The sequence below is a fragment of the Quercus suber genome, unplaced genomic scaffold (genome assembly GCF_002906115.3).
Source record: "Quercus suber isolate HL8 unplaced genomic scaffold, Cork oak 2.0 scaffold_2, whole genome shotgun sequence".
Taxonomy (NCBI): Eukaryota; Viridiplantae; Streptophyta; class Magnoliopsida; order Fagales; family Fagaceae; genus Quercus; species Quercus suber.
The window spans coordinates 919,239-936,652 of record NW_027069469.1 but is presented as its reverse complement, the minus strand read 5'-3'; the positions used below and the strand labels follow the sequence as shown (position 1 = coordinate 936,652).

General features: G+C 33.0%; 2 protein-coding genes across 3 annotated transcripts; both read right to left on the bottom strand.

Moving 5' to 3' along the window:
• Window positions 1-743: 743 nt before the first annotated feature.
• LOC111990144 (disease resistance protein RUN1-like) lies at window positions 744-3,547 on the bottom strand. 2 transcript variants are annotated; one of them, XM_024021935.2, is made up of 3 exons: window positions 3,414-3,547; window positions 2,648-3,324; window positions 744-1,650 (listed from the first exon to the last, which is right to left on the bottom strand). In XM_024021935.2, exons 2-3 carry the CDS (start codon window positions 3,145-3,147, stop codon window positions 855-857), a joined length of 1,296 nt encoding a protein of 431 aa, XP_023877703.1. In that variant the 5' UTR covers window positions 3,148-3,324; window positions 3,414-3,547; the 3' UTR covers window positions 744-854. The 2 variants fall into 2 exon arrangements, with proteins under 2 accessions (XP_023877703.1, XP_065637075.1); XM_065781003.1 differs by having other exon boundaries at window positions 2,648-3,213; window positions 3,414-3,539.
• A 1,785-nt stretch (window positions 3,548-5,332) lies between these two features.
• Window positions 5,333-10,622, bottom strand: LOC111990131 (disease resistance protein RUN1). Its single transcript, XM_024021923.2, has 4 exons — window positions 9,677-10,622; window positions 6,542-7,631; window positions 6,140-6,415; window positions 5,333-6,047 (listed from the first exon to the last, which is right to left on the bottom strand). The coding sequence occupies exons 1-4, from the start codon at window positions 10,171-10,173 to the stop codon at window positions 5,469-5,471; spliced, it is 2,442 nt and encodes an 813-aa protein (XP_023877691.1). The 5' UTR covers window positions 10,174-10,622; the 3' UTR covers window positions 5,333-5,468.
• Between the last annotated feature and the right edge of the window lie 6,792 nt (window positions 10,623-17,414).

The following is a 17,414-nucleotide window of genomic DNA, read 5'->3' as shown; positions in this document are numbered from 1 at the left end:
ATACCTTCTCATTGATATGAATGTGGTGAGGTAAGTATTTGACTATAGATCCTCTCAAGGGTGTGACAATGGAAAGGGTGAGAGTAGAGAAATTTGGAGAATCAAATGTATAAGATTGTGGATGAATCAATCTTTTTGTTATCTAAGGTTTATCTCTCAAAATTCTCTTTGAAAACTCTCTACATTTTATGGGTATAAGGGTATTTATAGTAGGGTATGTGAAGGAATGTGAAAAGTCATTTTTTCTACAAACCAAGGTGCTTTGGTGAGTCACTCGTGACAAGGACAAGTCGCGAGTTCCAATCGCCAAATAATAGAATGGCCAAACTGTACTTTTTGTCTTGTAGTGATCTAGCTGTCCTGACCCTTCAACTTCCTGTATGCTTCACATATGTGTTGAATTCTGGCGAGTCACCACTTGCGAGTTCCAATCATGAGAAGCCTTTAATTGCACACACTTGATCAATTCTTCACACTCTCTCACATACAACCCTTACATTATTCCCACCTAAATACAAGGTTTCTAATTGTTGAATTACAAGTAAATTTGATACAGAATAAAGCCAACATATAGTTGAATAAATTCAACTTTACAGAATACCCTAAAAATTTTAGAAGATCTGAATTGCAAATTACTCATGTATTAGTTCCAGAATCCCATTTATATAAATTCCAACATTACTATTAGAATGTAATAAATGTGAAAAATCAAAGATGCAGTGACTAGCGAAAGCAGCGACATGTGACGGAATCTAAAATAAATAAATTTAGAGGAATAAAAGTGTGTTAAGAAAGCTAGTGCGACATGTAGTTTTGTAAATAGAAGATACAAACGGCAGGTAGCTTAGAAGTATTTATAGTGGAGTTATTTGAAATACTTGAAAAAGTTCTGTTGGAAAATTATTTTCAAGCCCATCTAAACAGCTTTTCCATGCAGGGATGCTTCCGCCGACTAGATGAGAACCCAAAACCTTAATTGCTAAAGGATGGCCGCGAGCATAACTGACAACATGTTTGGACATCTCCTTATAACCTTCAGGAGTGTGTTCACTGCCAAAACATGTCAAGCTGAAAAGACTAAGAGCCTCATCGTGACTCATTTCCGCAGGGCTATATATTTCATTAACTCCTAGTGTCATTAGCAAACCTTGATTTCTCGTTGTAATGATAATCCTACTGCCTGGACCATACCAACTACGCTCTCCAACCAAAGAGTGTAATTGAACCCTATCATTAACGTCATCAAAAACGAGAAGTACCTTTTTATTACATAGCCTGCGCTTGATCAATCGGACTCCTTCGTCCTCACTTTCAAATCTTATATTTCTTTCCATCAAGATGTCAGAAAGAAGTTTTTTCTGCAAATAAACTAAACCCTGTCTTTCGTATGTTTCTCTAACATCGTGGAGAAAGCTAGTAGCTGCAAATTGATTAGAGAAGCTATCATAAACCACTCGTGCAATGGTTGTCTTACCGATACCACCTGTACCATATATCCCAATCATGCGAACATCAGTCGAACCTATTTTTAAGTCTGAATATACTTCCCATACACGAGATTCTATTCCGACCAGGCCCTCATTTAGTTTTATGGAACTCAGTGTTTTGAGTATCTTCTCAACAATTGGTTCGATATATTCTGACTCCTGCCTGCAAAAAGAGTGAACAGCAGGAATTTATTTTTTGGGACCAAAGTATAAACAAAATTTTTTTTGGATTTCAATAATTAAAAAATAGTCTAAAATTCAAGAGTAGGTTAAAATAGAAAATAAAATTAACATCTATTAACAAAATATAAACTAAAGAAAAGATACAAAATAATAATGCATGTTTCAATACATTTCAAATATTCTGTTAACATTACTAATCAAAACGACAAGTATGATCCAAATAACAAGCCGTCTTCTCAGCTTTCACTCACAAACGAAGTGTAGTGCTTCCTGTTATGAGCCGTTTGTATTAAACTACACGTTGTGTGAAATATTATGCTTTGGTCATTAGGTGTTAGTGTTTTTATTTTTCTAATTTTTTTTCTAATCAGCAGGGTCGTTAGTTTGACAATCTTGCGATTTTAGTGGGGTAGTTGTGACAATCATAACGTTGTTGGACTGACCCTCAACGACTCTGTTACACTCTGTTTCCAGTAAATAAGAACAGAGCTACTGTATTTTCCGTTTGGGAGAAGGTGAAAATTAATTTCTTCACTACTTCTTGGGCTACACGGGTAGAGCTAGTCTCAACAAGAAAAAAAACCGTAATATTGGTCGAGATATTAGTCATTGAGACGAAGATCAAGTAAAGTTTCAAGAAGATTATTTACAAAAATTTATTTGAAATCAAGTTTGTTGCATCAAGGTATTTTATTTGAATTCTTTCTAATTAAAATTTCAAATTCTAGTATGTGGTTATTAGTAATATGATCCTGATTTTAATTCTGATATATATTTCATAGATGAGATGCATTTAGATTATTCCGCAATAGCTGTACATTGGCTAGGAGGCCATGACCCCTGCCCTTTTCTTTTTCTCTAAAAACGAAAATACTAGGTATATGTGCGTTGAGTTTTAGAAGCTATATATGCCTTATAAAATTAAAGTTGGTATCTAAAAGTGCAGTGAATTGAATAATGAAAAGAAAAAGGCTTACCCCTTCGGTATAACCCAACCACTGATATTGGCGACTTCTTTTAAAGCATCCCTCCATTTTTTCACCTTCTCCAGATTCTCCTTAAAAGCTTCTTCATGCTTCACAAATGCTTCTCCAAAACTCCCTTCCTGCTTCCGTACCTCAGTTGGTTCAACATCAAAGAAAACTGGAAATATTGTATGCCCCTTCATTTTCTGGCGGCATTCGACAATCTTTGTAAGTTCATCTAAGCACCAACTAGAGGATGCATAATTTTTTGAAAAAATAACAACTGAAAACCTTGATCCTTCAATTGCATTATAGAGTTCTGAAGGAATGGGTTTTCCTCTTTCGAGTACTTTATCATCCTTAAACGTGGAGATTCCTTTCTGAACCAAAGCAGCATATAGAAGACGCAAAATATTGTGACGGGTATCCTCACCTCTAAAATTAAGGAAGACATCGAAAATCCATCTACGGGTACGCAACGAAAAGGTGCTTCCGTCGTTTATAAGAGCCATCAGGTATACTAGCTAGGAAAGTTGCTACGATGCTCTCTTCCCAATCTTGAATGAACAAAACAGGTACTGATATTGAGAATACACTTATAATTAGAGTTGGATCACAAAAAGAAACAGGTAAAGAAGAAAAGGTTGATGTAGGGTTGCAGACAGTGGCGGCGCCACGTTGGGAACACCCTGAAAAAAAAAATCCACAACAATGAACATAAATAGTAAGAGAGAGAGAGTGTGTGAAAGAGTGAAGTGGGTAAAAAACTGAAGGTGACCTTTGATAATTCTTTGAGCTTGAGATAGATTATTCATTAAACTTCGACCTTCACAATGTTCACATATTTGCAGCACAAAAAGATTGTGTGGTAGAGAGAGTGTGATGTGTTGTAAGATAGAAGTATAGGGTAGAGAATTTGAAAACTAGGGGCTCTATTCGAGTAAAAAATGTGGGAATAGGTGGGGTAGGTGAAATATTAAATTGGCACTCAAGCAAATATTGACACATTTTTTCTTTTCTGGAAAATAGTGTCCTTTAGGCAAAAATCTAACATCAGCTTTGACAATTAAGAATAGGAGTATCACTTGTTTAAAAAAAAAAAAAAAAAACTTTGTTAAAAAATGGCACCCAATTAATAGTATATAAACCACATTGTTTTTTTTTTTTTTTTTCTTTTTTGAGTTTTTTCGATGTACATAATTTTTTTTTTTCTTTTGAATCATCACTCATCACTCATCATTTCTAGATTTTTTATCACCCATAACTATGTTTCCATCACCCATAACTCAAAATATGTGGGTCCCACGGCTGAAAAGTGTGTTTGGCACTATTTCCAATTTTTGTTTCTATTACTCAATTCTCTGATTTTTGAGTAATGAGTTATGGAAACTAATGTTGTTTCAAAGACCACCCAAACTTGCCGAACCCAGTGAAAAAAAAAAAAAAAAAAAAAAAAAAAAAAGAAGAAGAAGAAGAAGAAGAAGAAGAAGATGAAGAAGACCAGACTAGACCCAGCGTGAAAGGAAAAAGAAGAAGAAGAATAAGACCAATGTAAAAATAAAAAAATTAAAAAAAAAATAAAAAAAAAAAGACCACCGAACCCAGTGAAAAAAATAAAAAATGTCAAGAGTTGCGGCTAAAATTCTGACCATGGGTCTCTCCACGTGTGTATTTACAAAGATATAACTGTATCTAGAAGAAGATTGAATTTTAAAAAATTGTACATTAGCCAGTAAGTCAGTAATTTATGACAAACATGACATCAAGTTGCGGATGAAAAAAGTTTGCAGCTTGAGACTACTCTTTTTTAAGTTGAAGTGAGAATTTTCTGACCCAGCTAGATGGGCTGTTAATTGTAATCCTAATGGGCCTATACCCATCTCTGTTCTCCCTACTTGTATTTTGGTTTTAGAGTTAAGAGATGAGCCTGGCCCATCTTGCGGCTTTTGTTATCTTTCGTCTAGTAAATTTCTTTAAACAAGAGGGAAAAAATGTTCTCTTTCTCAATAATTTTCTTTAAACAAGAGGAGAGAAAAATTGTGATAGTTACACATTGTGTATATAAGATATAATTAAAATCATGTTTTAAAAATATAATTTTTGTTAAAATTGCATTATTTTACAATTATAATTGAAGTCGTATTTTCAAAATAGGATTTTAAATAAAGTGTATATGGCAATGTATAACTCAGTGTGTGTAAAAATAATTAGCAAAACAAAAAAAAAAAAAAATTTTTTTTGCATTTTCATTAAAAACATTGGCAAAATATTTAGTGTTTCCTTAAAAATAAAAATAAAAATCCTTCCCACTTGTCAAGTGTCAAATTTCTTAAAATAGCCCAGGTGTTATGGTACAATGCAAATCTGATAAGAGTGATAGTTGAAAAAAAAAAAAAAATCTTCAAATTTGAAAAATAATTACAGCTGGGAATTTTGACACAATTGAAAGGATATTAAAGTAAAATGCTTTGAAAAAATTTAGGAATGAAAAATAAACATGTTAAAGTTTAAATGCCAAAACTAAACTTTTGGTAAATTTTAAGAACGAAAAAAATATTGTCGCCAAAGCCAAAAACCAATGACCATATAAATAGGAGCGTTGCTCGTGTATTAATTCCATAATCTCATTTATATGAATTCCAGCAATATTTCAATGTGTAAGAGAGAGCATTTAATAAATGTCAAAATTCAAAGATGTAGTGAAGGAATCTAAAATTAGTATATTTAGAGGAATAAAACTATAAAAGTGAAAAATATAGTTCAAAATGTACACTTTTTTTAATGGAAAGAGAAAAAATTCTAACAAAACCTCTTGCATGGTCCGTTTGACTGGTCAGATCAACCTTGATCTGACCCGTCGTCCTGTACTTTTTAAAAACTCTTCTGCCAATAACCATATTGATCTTTTTCGAGCAGGTAAAATCTCACTATCATCCTTAGCTAATTTTGAGCATCCAAATACAATAAATTCTTTTAGGGACTCTAATCTATAAATGGCGCCTGGAAGACCCAAAAGATTTCTGCAATGGCTTAGATTCAAGAAGGTAAGACCAGTTAAATGTTCAATTGATGAAGGTAGGTCTACAATTGCAGTCCCACTTAAATGAAGCTCCCTTAATCGTTCCATGTCTTTTGCAAATTCTGGAATTTTCTTGACTTTGGAGCAACCAGCAAGAGTAAGATTTTCAAGAGATTCCATTTCAAACTTGCTTGGAAGACTTACAAGACTTGTGCAATCTTTTAGGTTCAATAAAATTAGGCGTTTAAGTACACCAACAGATGGGTGAACCTCAATTAAATTTGTACAGCCCTCAAAATCTATGCTCTCAAGCTGTGGAGCCTCTGAGAAGTCTGGAGTCTTAACAAGATCTTGAGAGTGACTGAGTTTGATGAATCTTAACTTGCCCAAATGCTGTTAATGAAATTAAATTGTAGAATGATAGTTAATTAAAATTTATTTTTAATAAAATAAATAATATAGAGGAATTGAGGAAACTATGTTACCTTCACTCCCTTCCAAAGTAGTTTAATGTTGCTATGGCACATTCTAAGTTCAACAAGCTCCCTAGGTTCGAAATTTGGTGGCAAAGATTTTAAAGGATACCCATTCCATTCAATCACTCTTAACTCATTAGGAAAATGTGTTAGTCCATGTCGAAGTTGCACATTGTGAAGTTTGAGCAATACAAGATGATGCATCTTTGAAAAGGCTTCTGGAATCCAATGTACCTCTTTTTGTACAGGCAAGTCAAGGACTATGCTTTGAATAGCTGTTGTTCCCTAACAAACAAGAACAAGGAATTGGTAAATTTCATAATAAGACTACAAAGATTACGTAAATGTTTATTTTCTTGAATAATATAAAGGATTTATATTTTAGTTGAAGATTTCTACATAACCTCTTACCTTATTGTCTGTAAGCACATGGTCAATGTCCTTTTCCAACCATAGCCTTCGTCGTTCCCAAGGAGATTTAGGGGACTCTCTAAAATTTATTTCACGGCCCATTTGTTGTACTAGAGGATGCATCCACAACCGATTGTTTGACGAAACACTTAAGAGAGATTTATCAATAAGAACCCTTATTCCAATTGCTGGGTAAAGATTAAGATAGTCTAATATTTCTTCTACACGATCTTGGTCCTCCCCATTAAAGAAACATGCAATATGTAGAAATATTTCTTTTTCTGTTTCTTGTAGAGAATCAAAACTTATCTGAAATATTCGTAAAATTTCTGCTGGAAAATTATTTTCAAGCATATCTAAATAACTTCTCCATGCAGGGATGGTTCTGTCGAACAGACTACTACCCAAAAACTTAATAGCTAAAGGAAGGCCATGAGCATAACTGGCAACCTGATTGGACATCTCCGTATAACCTTCAGGAGGACATTCACTACGAAAACATTCCAAGCTGAAAAGACGAAGAGCCTCTTCACTACTCAATTCCTTAGGCCTATATATTCCGTCAACTCTTAGTCTCTTAAGCAAATGTTCATTTCTCGTTGTAATGATAATTCTACTTCCTGGACCACAGCAATCACGCATGCAAGCCAAACTTTCTGACTGCTCCAAACTATCTACATCATCAAGAACCAGAAGTACCTTTTTATTACATAGCCTACGCCTGATCAATTGGACTCCGTCTGAAGTATTGGATATTTTTATATCTTTTTGCATCAAAATGTCACAAAGAAGTCGTTCTTGCAAATAAGCTAAACCATGTACTTCAGATTCTTCTCTGACAGTATGGAGAAAGCTACTACCTTCAAATTGATTTGAAAAGCTATCATAAACCACTCGTGCAATAGTTGTCTTACCAATACCAGCTGTCCCATCTATCCCAATTACGCGGACATCGGTCAATCCTATTTTTAAGTCTGAATATACTTCCCATACACGAGAATCTATTCCAACCAAGTCCTTAATTAGTTTTATGGAACTTAGTCTTTCAAATATCTTCTCCACAATTGCATTAATATATTCTGACTCCTGCCTGCAAAATGAGTGAAGAGCCAGAATTTATTTTTGGGACCAAAGTATAAACAAAAAAAATTGGAATTCAAGAATGGAAAATATTCTAAATATTCAAGCATAGATTAAAATAGGTAACTAAAACTAACATCTATTTAGTGTTAACAAAATATAAACTAAAAAAAGATACAAAATAATAAAATTCAATACATTTCAAATATATTATCTGTTAACATTACTAATCAAAATACAAGTAAGATCCAAATGACTGGTCCTCTTCACAGCCTTCGCTCACAAACTATGTGTTGTTCTTCCTGTTGTAATAGTAAGTATTAAACTACACATTGTGCAATATTATGCTTTGGCTAGGTGTTCAATTTAATCCTCCGTTAAAAATGCACTGTTAAATGCTCCATAAAAGGGCATTGTTTTGGGTCTTACATTAAAAAAATGCAAAAAATTATTAGATTTTTCTTAATATTTTTAAAAATTCAAGATATGGAAAATTTAAACCAAATTAAGGGAAGGACATGACAAACTTTTTCCAATACTTTTCCAGTAACCTAATAGAAAAAGAAAGAAGAAAAAAGACTTACTAGCCTAGTTATCTTTTCCAAATCTAGGCATCATCATCCACAAAGACAATTACTAAATCAGTCCCAAACCCAACCCCATTTTTTTCCCGCAACACCTAGCAAAAATTAATAATAATCCAAATTGAGCTAAAGAAGCAGAGCCCCTTTTAGACGGCTTAGATAAGATCTTGGCTGCAACAGATGCCCCTCATAGCCCGTCAACTCTAGTGCACCTCCATCATCTACAAGCAGCCAACAGGTCTACATCTAATATCAGGGAGAGAGAGAGAGAGAGAGAGAGACTTGTCCCATATCGAGCATATATGAGGTTGATCTAAGATTTATTAACTATAAGGAGTCTCATTTGTGACTAAACTAGTCTTTTGGGGGTATAGCGCATTTGTGACTAGAACTTTTCCTTGAGTCATTATAGTATGTATGTGATGCAACTTCATGGTCCAAATCAATGACAGACTTATTAATAGAGTACTAATGGAGTCATGACCCCCCAGAGTCCAAATCACTGACAGACTTATTACTAGACCAATAGGGTCACTGCTCTGAAATATTATTCTACTAACTACTATTACATGAATAAACAATTGATCTTACAACTGCTTTATGCATTAACTCTCAATCTTAAGAGGATGGTGAACTCAATGTGAAGTGTTGATTGTTTTGATGTATACTAGAGTAAGATCTTGTACCATCAATACGTTAGTGACTTTACCAGATCTCTTCTTCAACCATCAGAGACTTTATCAGTTGATCTAAATGCAATTTAAAGTAGTCTAGGGATATCTTGATTTATTAAACAAAAACTTAGAGTGTAACCATATTTTATAGTGGAATAAAATGTGGTTAATGCTAACTTTAGACTTATTATAAGATAACAGGAGGCCCAAAACCATTGGAGTTTTGGTTTATTTTTCCCCTTGGTCTCACCTCAAGTTACATACATAAGCCCTTATGCTAACTTTGCATCAAGGTATTTTATTAAAATTCTTTCTAATTGAATTTTTGGATTCTAGTATAATCTTGATTTTAATTCCGCTATGAATTTCATATATGATATGCAAGTTATTATTCAGCAATAGCGTATACTTTGGTTATTTACCAAAAATTAAAAACTTGAAGATTTGGGTGGTGTGATATCTAACTGCACTTAAAAGATTTTATTTTTACATTTTTTTTTTCCATGCCATCAGCAAGATTTCTTCACAATCATTTATCATTATCAATTGATATTGTCTATGCTGCATTAAATCCTCAATCACAACAATTAAATAATCGATTTGGGGACTTGGTTTGGTTTAGTGCCAGAGCATTTAACAAGTTTCAAGAGTAAGACTTCACAAATTATGAAAAGCAATTAGATTTCAAAGAAATACGGAAGAAAATACTGAATAGATGCTAAAAGAGCTGTGAATTGAATAATCAGAAGAAATGAGGAAATTGATGAAGCAAATTAAAAAAAAAAAAAAAGACTTACCCTTTTGGTATAACCCACCCACTGATATTGGCAACTTTTGTTAAAGCAGCCCTCCATGTTTTCACCTTCTCCAAATTCTCCTTAAAAACTTCTTCATGCTTCGCAAATGCTTCATGAAAGCTACCTTTCTGCTTCCGCACCTCAGTCGGATCAACATCAAAGAAAACCGGAAAAATCGTTTGCCCCATCTTCTTCTGGCACTCGACAATCTTTGCAAGTTCATCCAAGCACCAACTGGAGGATCCATAATTTTTTGAAAAAATGACCACTGAAAACCTTGACCCTTCAATGGCTTTCAAGAGTTCTGAGGGAATGGGCTTTCCTCTCTCGAGTTCTTTCTCATCTGTAAACGTGGGGATTCCTTTCTGAGTTAAAGCGGCATACAGAGGACGCAGAAAATTGCGGCGGGTGTCCTCGCCTCTAAAACTGAGGAACACGTCGAAAATCCATTTACTGGTACGCAATGAAAAGCCGCTTCCATCGGTTTCAAGAGCCATCGATGTAGAGTTTTGCTTGAACCAACAAAATGATTTGATGAAGTTTTTATAAGGAGTGGGATTTTCTTGAAATGGATATAAGTATATAACTTGTTTCAGAAGGGAAAGTAGGGAACTAGAAGTTGGAGAAATAAAGGAAATGGGTGTGCGTGTGAAAAGAGAAATTATAGATTTAAGATTTTTTAATATTGATGAAATGATAGCAAATGCTCAGCAAGTTCTAGGAAGAAGAAGACAGCATATTGAAATTTTTTTTTTTTTTTGGGGGTAAAAACATGACTTTCGAGCAAACTCCCTAGTATTATATTAAACGGCGGCCATGTAATATGCATTTTAATATTGCAAATTTTCAGAATATAGTTATAAAAGAAAATTCATTTATTCTCTCAGCAAGTTCTAGGAAGAAAATCGTTGGAAGGGAAAGTAAGCGAGGGTTTGGATGGCATGGTTAGTTGCAGTGCGTTTTTTTCTGCGCGTTTTCTTCTTTTTTTTTGGCCCGCTTTTGCTGACTTTGGGAAAAAAAATACTGTTTATGACCGTGCGTATATTGTTTACGTACTGTTTATGTACTGTTTATCTATTAAAAAATATTAAAAATGAGTCTCACGATATTATTTATACATTTAAAAATTATTTTGTTACAGTATTTTCAGCAACAATCAGTTTTTAGCAACTTTTAACAACAATAAATTATATCCAAATAGACCCTAAAGTCACTTAGCACTTCTGGGCAAAAGGGTAGAAAATATGGACGAAATCTTTTAAGTAATTATTAGGTATTTTTACTAAAAATGTTTGAGATCAGTTTTAAGTTTTAGTTTTTAATTTTTAATTTTTGTGTACAGTTTTTTTTAAAAAGAAATTTCTGTTTTTTTTTTTTTTTTTTCAAATCTTTTCAAGATGCATATATATTTTAGCATATTTTTAGCAAAAATTTTCAGTAAAAAATTAAATAAACTTTTGTCAAATAGACATTTAAATATTGTCAAAATACAATAACGTGATTCTCTCTCTCTCTCTCCTCTTGCATTCAAGATATATCCACCAAAAATGAATGTCAGATTGATGAAGAAGTACCTGTTATTTTAATTTGGGAGTACCTAATAAAAACTCCTAAATTACGTTTAGCAAAATGGATTTTTTTTTTTTTTTTAAAAGAATGGAAGATATAGAGCAAAAGGGATTTTGAAATAATTTAAATGAGAGCATCTCCAGCAGTCAATGTATAAGCAAAATATTAGCTATAATAGAGAATGAGACGAAAAAAAAAACACTCCAGCAAATTCTCTATACCCAAATTTTTTTTTTTGGCTTATGAACAGTAGCCCATCAAGTCTAATGGGCTACTGTACATTAGTTATTGAATTTCTTATCTTAAAATATTACCAACTACTTATTATATTAATTCTTTCTCTCTCCTCCTTCGGATTTCTTTTTTTCTCTCATTCTCTCCGTTGCTTCTTTTTTTTTTTTTTCTCTCTCTCTCTCTCTCTCTCTCATTCTCTCATTCTCTCCGTTGCCGTTACTTCTTTTTTTCTCACAAACCAAATGAAATCAGAAAAAAAGAAAAAGAAAAAAGAGAGAGACATGTTCATAAGCAAAAGAATTAATCCAAACACAAAACACAAAACAAAATCCAATTCTTAAAATAAAGTTGAATCAAAACAAACAAATATGGAAAAAAAAAAAAAAAAAAGAGAACAAGTCGATCAATGGGGAGGACGACAAGCGCCGATTGAGATGCTGGAGCGGCGGTGGAGGCCCAAGCCTCTCTCTCTCTCTCTCTCTCTCTCTCTCTCTCTCTCTCTCTCTCTCTCTCTCTCTCATGTGAAGAGTAAATGATGTTGCTGGAAGGCTTTTGAGGAGAAAAAGAAATAAAAGAAAAGAAAGGGGATAGAGGACACGCGTGTGGAGGAGAATGAAATGAAAGAATAAAAAATAATATAAAAAAATCTTAATTGAGAAATTTTACCACAATATTTTTACAATATTTCACAATAAATTTTAAATAACAGATTGTTATTAATTAATATTGGCGAGAAAAAAAAAATTCAGTGATGAGTTCAAATTAAAACTAGTAACAACTTTCACATAAATTTTGTTATGAAAGTATTGCGTAAAATGTTGTTGATGTAACACTTTTCATTTAAAAATATAGTTGTTAAAAAAAGAATAAATGATGATAAAAAAAGAATAAAGAATGAATGAAAAAATAATATTTAAATGAGATAAAGAATGAGATAGAAAATCTGTTGGAAGTGTATTTGAAAAAGTGAGTAGATAAAAACTAAATGTCATTGTTCATTCTCCAAACAGTACAAAAATTTAGAAAAATTGCTGGAGATGCTCTGAATGGCTACACGATCAGATGCTCTTAAGGTGGCTCTCTCAGAGCTGGGGTTTATCATTTATGTGGTTCTAGCTATACTAGGCTTCATGCCTGAGTTCATGCACATGGTCAATGATTGCCTACGCACACATTGAACATGCGTATGTAGCATGGAGGCATGCGTACTCGCCCCGACGGTAGTAACCATAACGTCCACATCTATGCTATGCTAAAAAGTAATCAACAGAAACAAGCATAAATTAAAAATCATTTTGAAAATTAATATGAAAAGAAGACTCGTATACATCGCTTAGGAAGTCTCGTTCTTGAGACCAATCCCCTCAAAAGTCTGGAGCCAACCTTTCGGATGAAAACCAAATTTCTATAGAGTTTCGAAAGGTTTGTTTAGAGAGAAAATTGAGACTTTTCACTTTCAAAAGAGATGTCTTTCCCAAGAGCTCAAGAATCTTTGTAAGGGGATTTTGGAGTCCAAAATATGGTTGGTATTCATGATTCCTTTTAGCATATATTCTTTTCTTTTTCTTTTTTTGGAGAAGATTTTAGCATATATTCTTGTAATGTTATGGAAAAATCACTCATCTTTTTCACACTTAAGTAAAACTTGGTTTAATTGATAATTTACTGCATTTGATGATAGGTAGAAACACTCTCAAAAAATAAATTAGATTGACATGCAAATTTGTGAGTTCTAATTAGTTCGACTGATAAACTCTCTGATAGTTGAATAAGAGATCTAATGTTTAATTCCCGCCTAAACTACAACCTAATTGGCGTTTTGGTTTGATGATAAATAGCACAATCATCAAAAGCGGACATCATAGATTGAAACTTTATAAAAAATAAAAAATAATTTAAAAAAAAAAGATTGACATGCAAATTCGGTTGATATTTCACAGTGATAGATTACCATAAATTGGTCCCTACTCCCTAAATTACTCTACTTTTGCCATGAAACTGAATGCTTATTTTCAAGAACTTATAGTATGCATAACATGGACGTGTAAAAGAAATTTGCTTTGCTCATGCCTTGAAAATTCTTTGAAGATAAATTATTTTTATTTTATTAGGGAAAATTCTGTCAGGGTGAATTTCTCATTGACTTGATATTAGTCATGATCATCAGTATGAAAGAACAATTTAAACAGAAAATTCAACAGGAGAGAACATTGATTATGCATAAACTGCAATAAAAGAAGAATGTCAGCCTCGGGCAATGACTGAGATCATCATGTTTAACATCACAGGTTCAATTATATACTGTGTACGTTGTATCTGCCTACTAAAAAGAAAAAAAACATATGAGATTAAAAGCCCATTATTCATCCATTCAAGGAAAAGAAATGCTACACTAATCACATCATTGTATGCTGCACGGAGGGCTTACAATGTTTAAATCCAAATTCTGCAGTGTTATATTCAGCCTATGAAACTGTATTGCAACCAATTAAGGTCAAATACCACTCAATAGTATTTTCAATGGCTTTAGAAGTCTCCAAGAAACCTTCCTGATCATACGGCTCTAAATTTGCCAAGTTCAGCCACAAATAAACTTGCATAGGATCACAGCCTTATGAAGTAACAGTTTTTCTCTTCATTGGCCAACTCTACTGTTGCGAAATTTAGACTCCGGTTGACAGAATTAACAAGTTTTAAACCCAAATTGTTAATTAAATATATTATGAATAAATCTTGTTAAAACAAACAAACATCAATATCATACCAATATCATGCACAGTGGAAAAACAAATAAGACAAAATATGATGACTCAGGAAAACCAATGAAACAAACTAGTTTCACAGTAAAAAACCTGAGGGGAAACCTTCCCAAAAAGCAATCTACTATAATAAAGAAAAGTTTTAGATTTAGTGCAAAACCTTTGTCCCTAAACGCTACAATCCCCGTAGATGAACTTTCAGTAGAAACTTTCTACCATTTCAGAACCTCTGAACTCTTCAATATATAAACGCCACCCTTTTGCATGGATCCTAGTACGTGACTAACCAATGATGCACGGCTCCCAGTACGTGACTAACTCACCAACTTGAAGATGTTGTTGGCTGCAAAGTTCTTCACTTCATCAATAATGAAGATCAAGAAGCACTTGGTTACAAAACCCTAAAACGTAAAGACACAGTAGCTTCTTTCAAAAAGAATAAGGCACTCGGTCACCTTTAGCATGTATTTTCCTTGTATTCTCTTATGTGACGGTCTTTAAAATAAACACTATATATGTTTAGAGTTGTAAGAAAAAAAACTCTACACATACATGTCAACATGAGCCGAAAATCAAATTTGAAAATTCTGATTTTGTAGATCTCGATAGATATTTCTGTCGAGTTTCTGTCGAGCTTTCTTCATTAAACCTTGATAGATATGAATTTGTCAAGCTTTTGTCAAGATTTTGTCCAGCTTCTATCTAGCTTTAATGAACAACTTTGTTCACTTGTTTCTTGGTCCAATCTTCATGACTTTAATACTTGGCTTGAACAACACGTTTCTTGAAGTACTAAACTCATCCTAGATCTACCTAATTACAAGTAAAGTGCATTTTGTCAAGGGATTAGCCAATTTACAATTACATATGTTCTAACAAATTCCACATATGTCCTAACAATCTTCCCCTTTGACAATTCGTGATAAAACCATAATAAACAAATGAAATATGAGAGAAGTCATAAATCACTAAACTTATAATCACTTGTTGTGTACAATAAAATCTAATCCTAATACAAAATTTTGAAAAACTTTACAAGAAGAGAGTTCATGGCATGATAGATTTTGACAACCTATCTTTCTAAAACACTTTAAACAAAACTCATCAAAGCATCTTAGTGTGGAACAAAAATAAAAAATTGCATACATAAAGAAATATGTGTATAAAGAGAGATAATAAACAACACATGTAGAGATAGGTGAAGAAAACATACATTATCATCATCACACACACACACACACACATATATATATTAAAGATAAGCACAATGTATATAAACATGGCCACAAGACCGGTGTATAAGAAGCTAAAAGAAGCTCCTAAAACAATAAGGAGGTAAACACTCCCCCTAACAAGATGAAACACAACTCTCCCTTACAAAATCATGTATTTCTCCCCCTAATTTGTAGAATCTTAAAAAGAAATCACATTTCTTCCCCTTTTTGTCATGATTGACAAAGAGTACAAGAAACTAAAAACCTTCACCCGAGAAATATAAAGATGATCTAAGATGATCAAGGGGACACAAGAAATCTATATAAAACCATGAATGTAATGAAACAAGATGCTATGGATAACAAGATAATAGAAAGATGCAAAACATGTGAAAAATAATGCATGCAAGAGGGTCTTTGACAGGTCGAGAAGCTGTCGAGCTACTATCGAGCAGAAGCCAACCTCGATAGATCGAGAATCTATCAAGGATTTATCAGCTAGACAAAAAGTTTCTCGATGGATCAAGAAGCTATCGAGAAGAACTCCAGATATCTCGATGGATCAAAATTGCGTTAACTTCTATGGAGAAAAGAAGAAAGAGGGGCTTAATAGAAGGGAAACTATCGAGGATCTGTCGAGAAGTTGTCAAGCTTGATAAAAACAGCTTTTTCAAAAAGAGGAAAAATACAAAGAGATGAATGCAATCAGGCAAGCTACTAAACCAAAGATCCAATCAACATGTTAAGCTCTCAACAAGAAAATGCAAAGCATTCACACACACACACACACAACAAGTCTAACCAATTTTATATTTCAAAAACAAGTCAAGACAATTTAGTAAGCATACATTAACACATGTATCCCTTATAATGGTCAAATTACATTATATTTGCACATGTATCAAAAGTTAGCAAAAAATACTCGTGTTGTGTGTGAAAACATCACAAGAGTATATAAGTGTCTCATGTTATGACGATTTGAGATATGAAAAAATCAAATTAACTCACACACAATCATAACTGCTTGATGGGTACTATCACCTTCGAGGTACATCCTATAACTTCCACATCTCCTAGAAACACGCTTGCAACCATATTTAAAAACATTTTGATTCTTTTTGCTTTTGATTTTCTTTGCATATATTTTTTTTCTTTTGAGCATATTATGCATGGGCATATAAGAGAGAGAGAAGAAATGCTTAATTATGTTAATCCGAAACATCAAAATTTTACTATGCTGAAGCACACAGATGTTTATTCATGATTGGCGGGTTTTAGTGGTGAGATTGTTATTTATACATTTCTCTTAAAATTTTTTAGTCATTCCTGTCAAAAAGAGTGATATGAGTATTAAGTAAAAGAGATTACTGAATTGTACTCATCACAAATACAAGCCACAAAGCTCACTTGCTTAGTTGTGCATTGAGATGCTCATCTAAGCTATAAAAGATATAAAATTTAGAAAATTTTGTTTCAATGGCCATCTAAGATACACAAATATCAATGTACACAAACACACACTGTTTTTGTTTGTTTTTTTTTTTTTCCTCTTTTTATTTTGAAAAATAAAACAAAATAAAAACTAAACAATCAAACAAAAACAGACAAACAACATGAAATAATGAAAAAAAGATGCAAATGCATGAAAGCATGATTCCAAAAGCAAATAAAGAATCAAGCAAAAAGAGTCCTACTTTAGATAGAAAGAATTAAAGTAGAGGATAGATAGAAAAGACAATTAAGTCTTAGGATCCTTTATCACTCACACAGCTCGAGTCCTTGGTCGTGAAGATGAAAAGGCACGTGTTCTAGTATAACTACTAAAGGACATAGAAGAATTAAAATTCTCCTGAAATTGAGTTAAAAAACTCAAAACTTTTAATAACTCTCCAACAAATGTGTAGGTCCTTGAAAGGAAACTTATAATCGTTTGGACACTTATTTTTGAAGATACAACTTAAA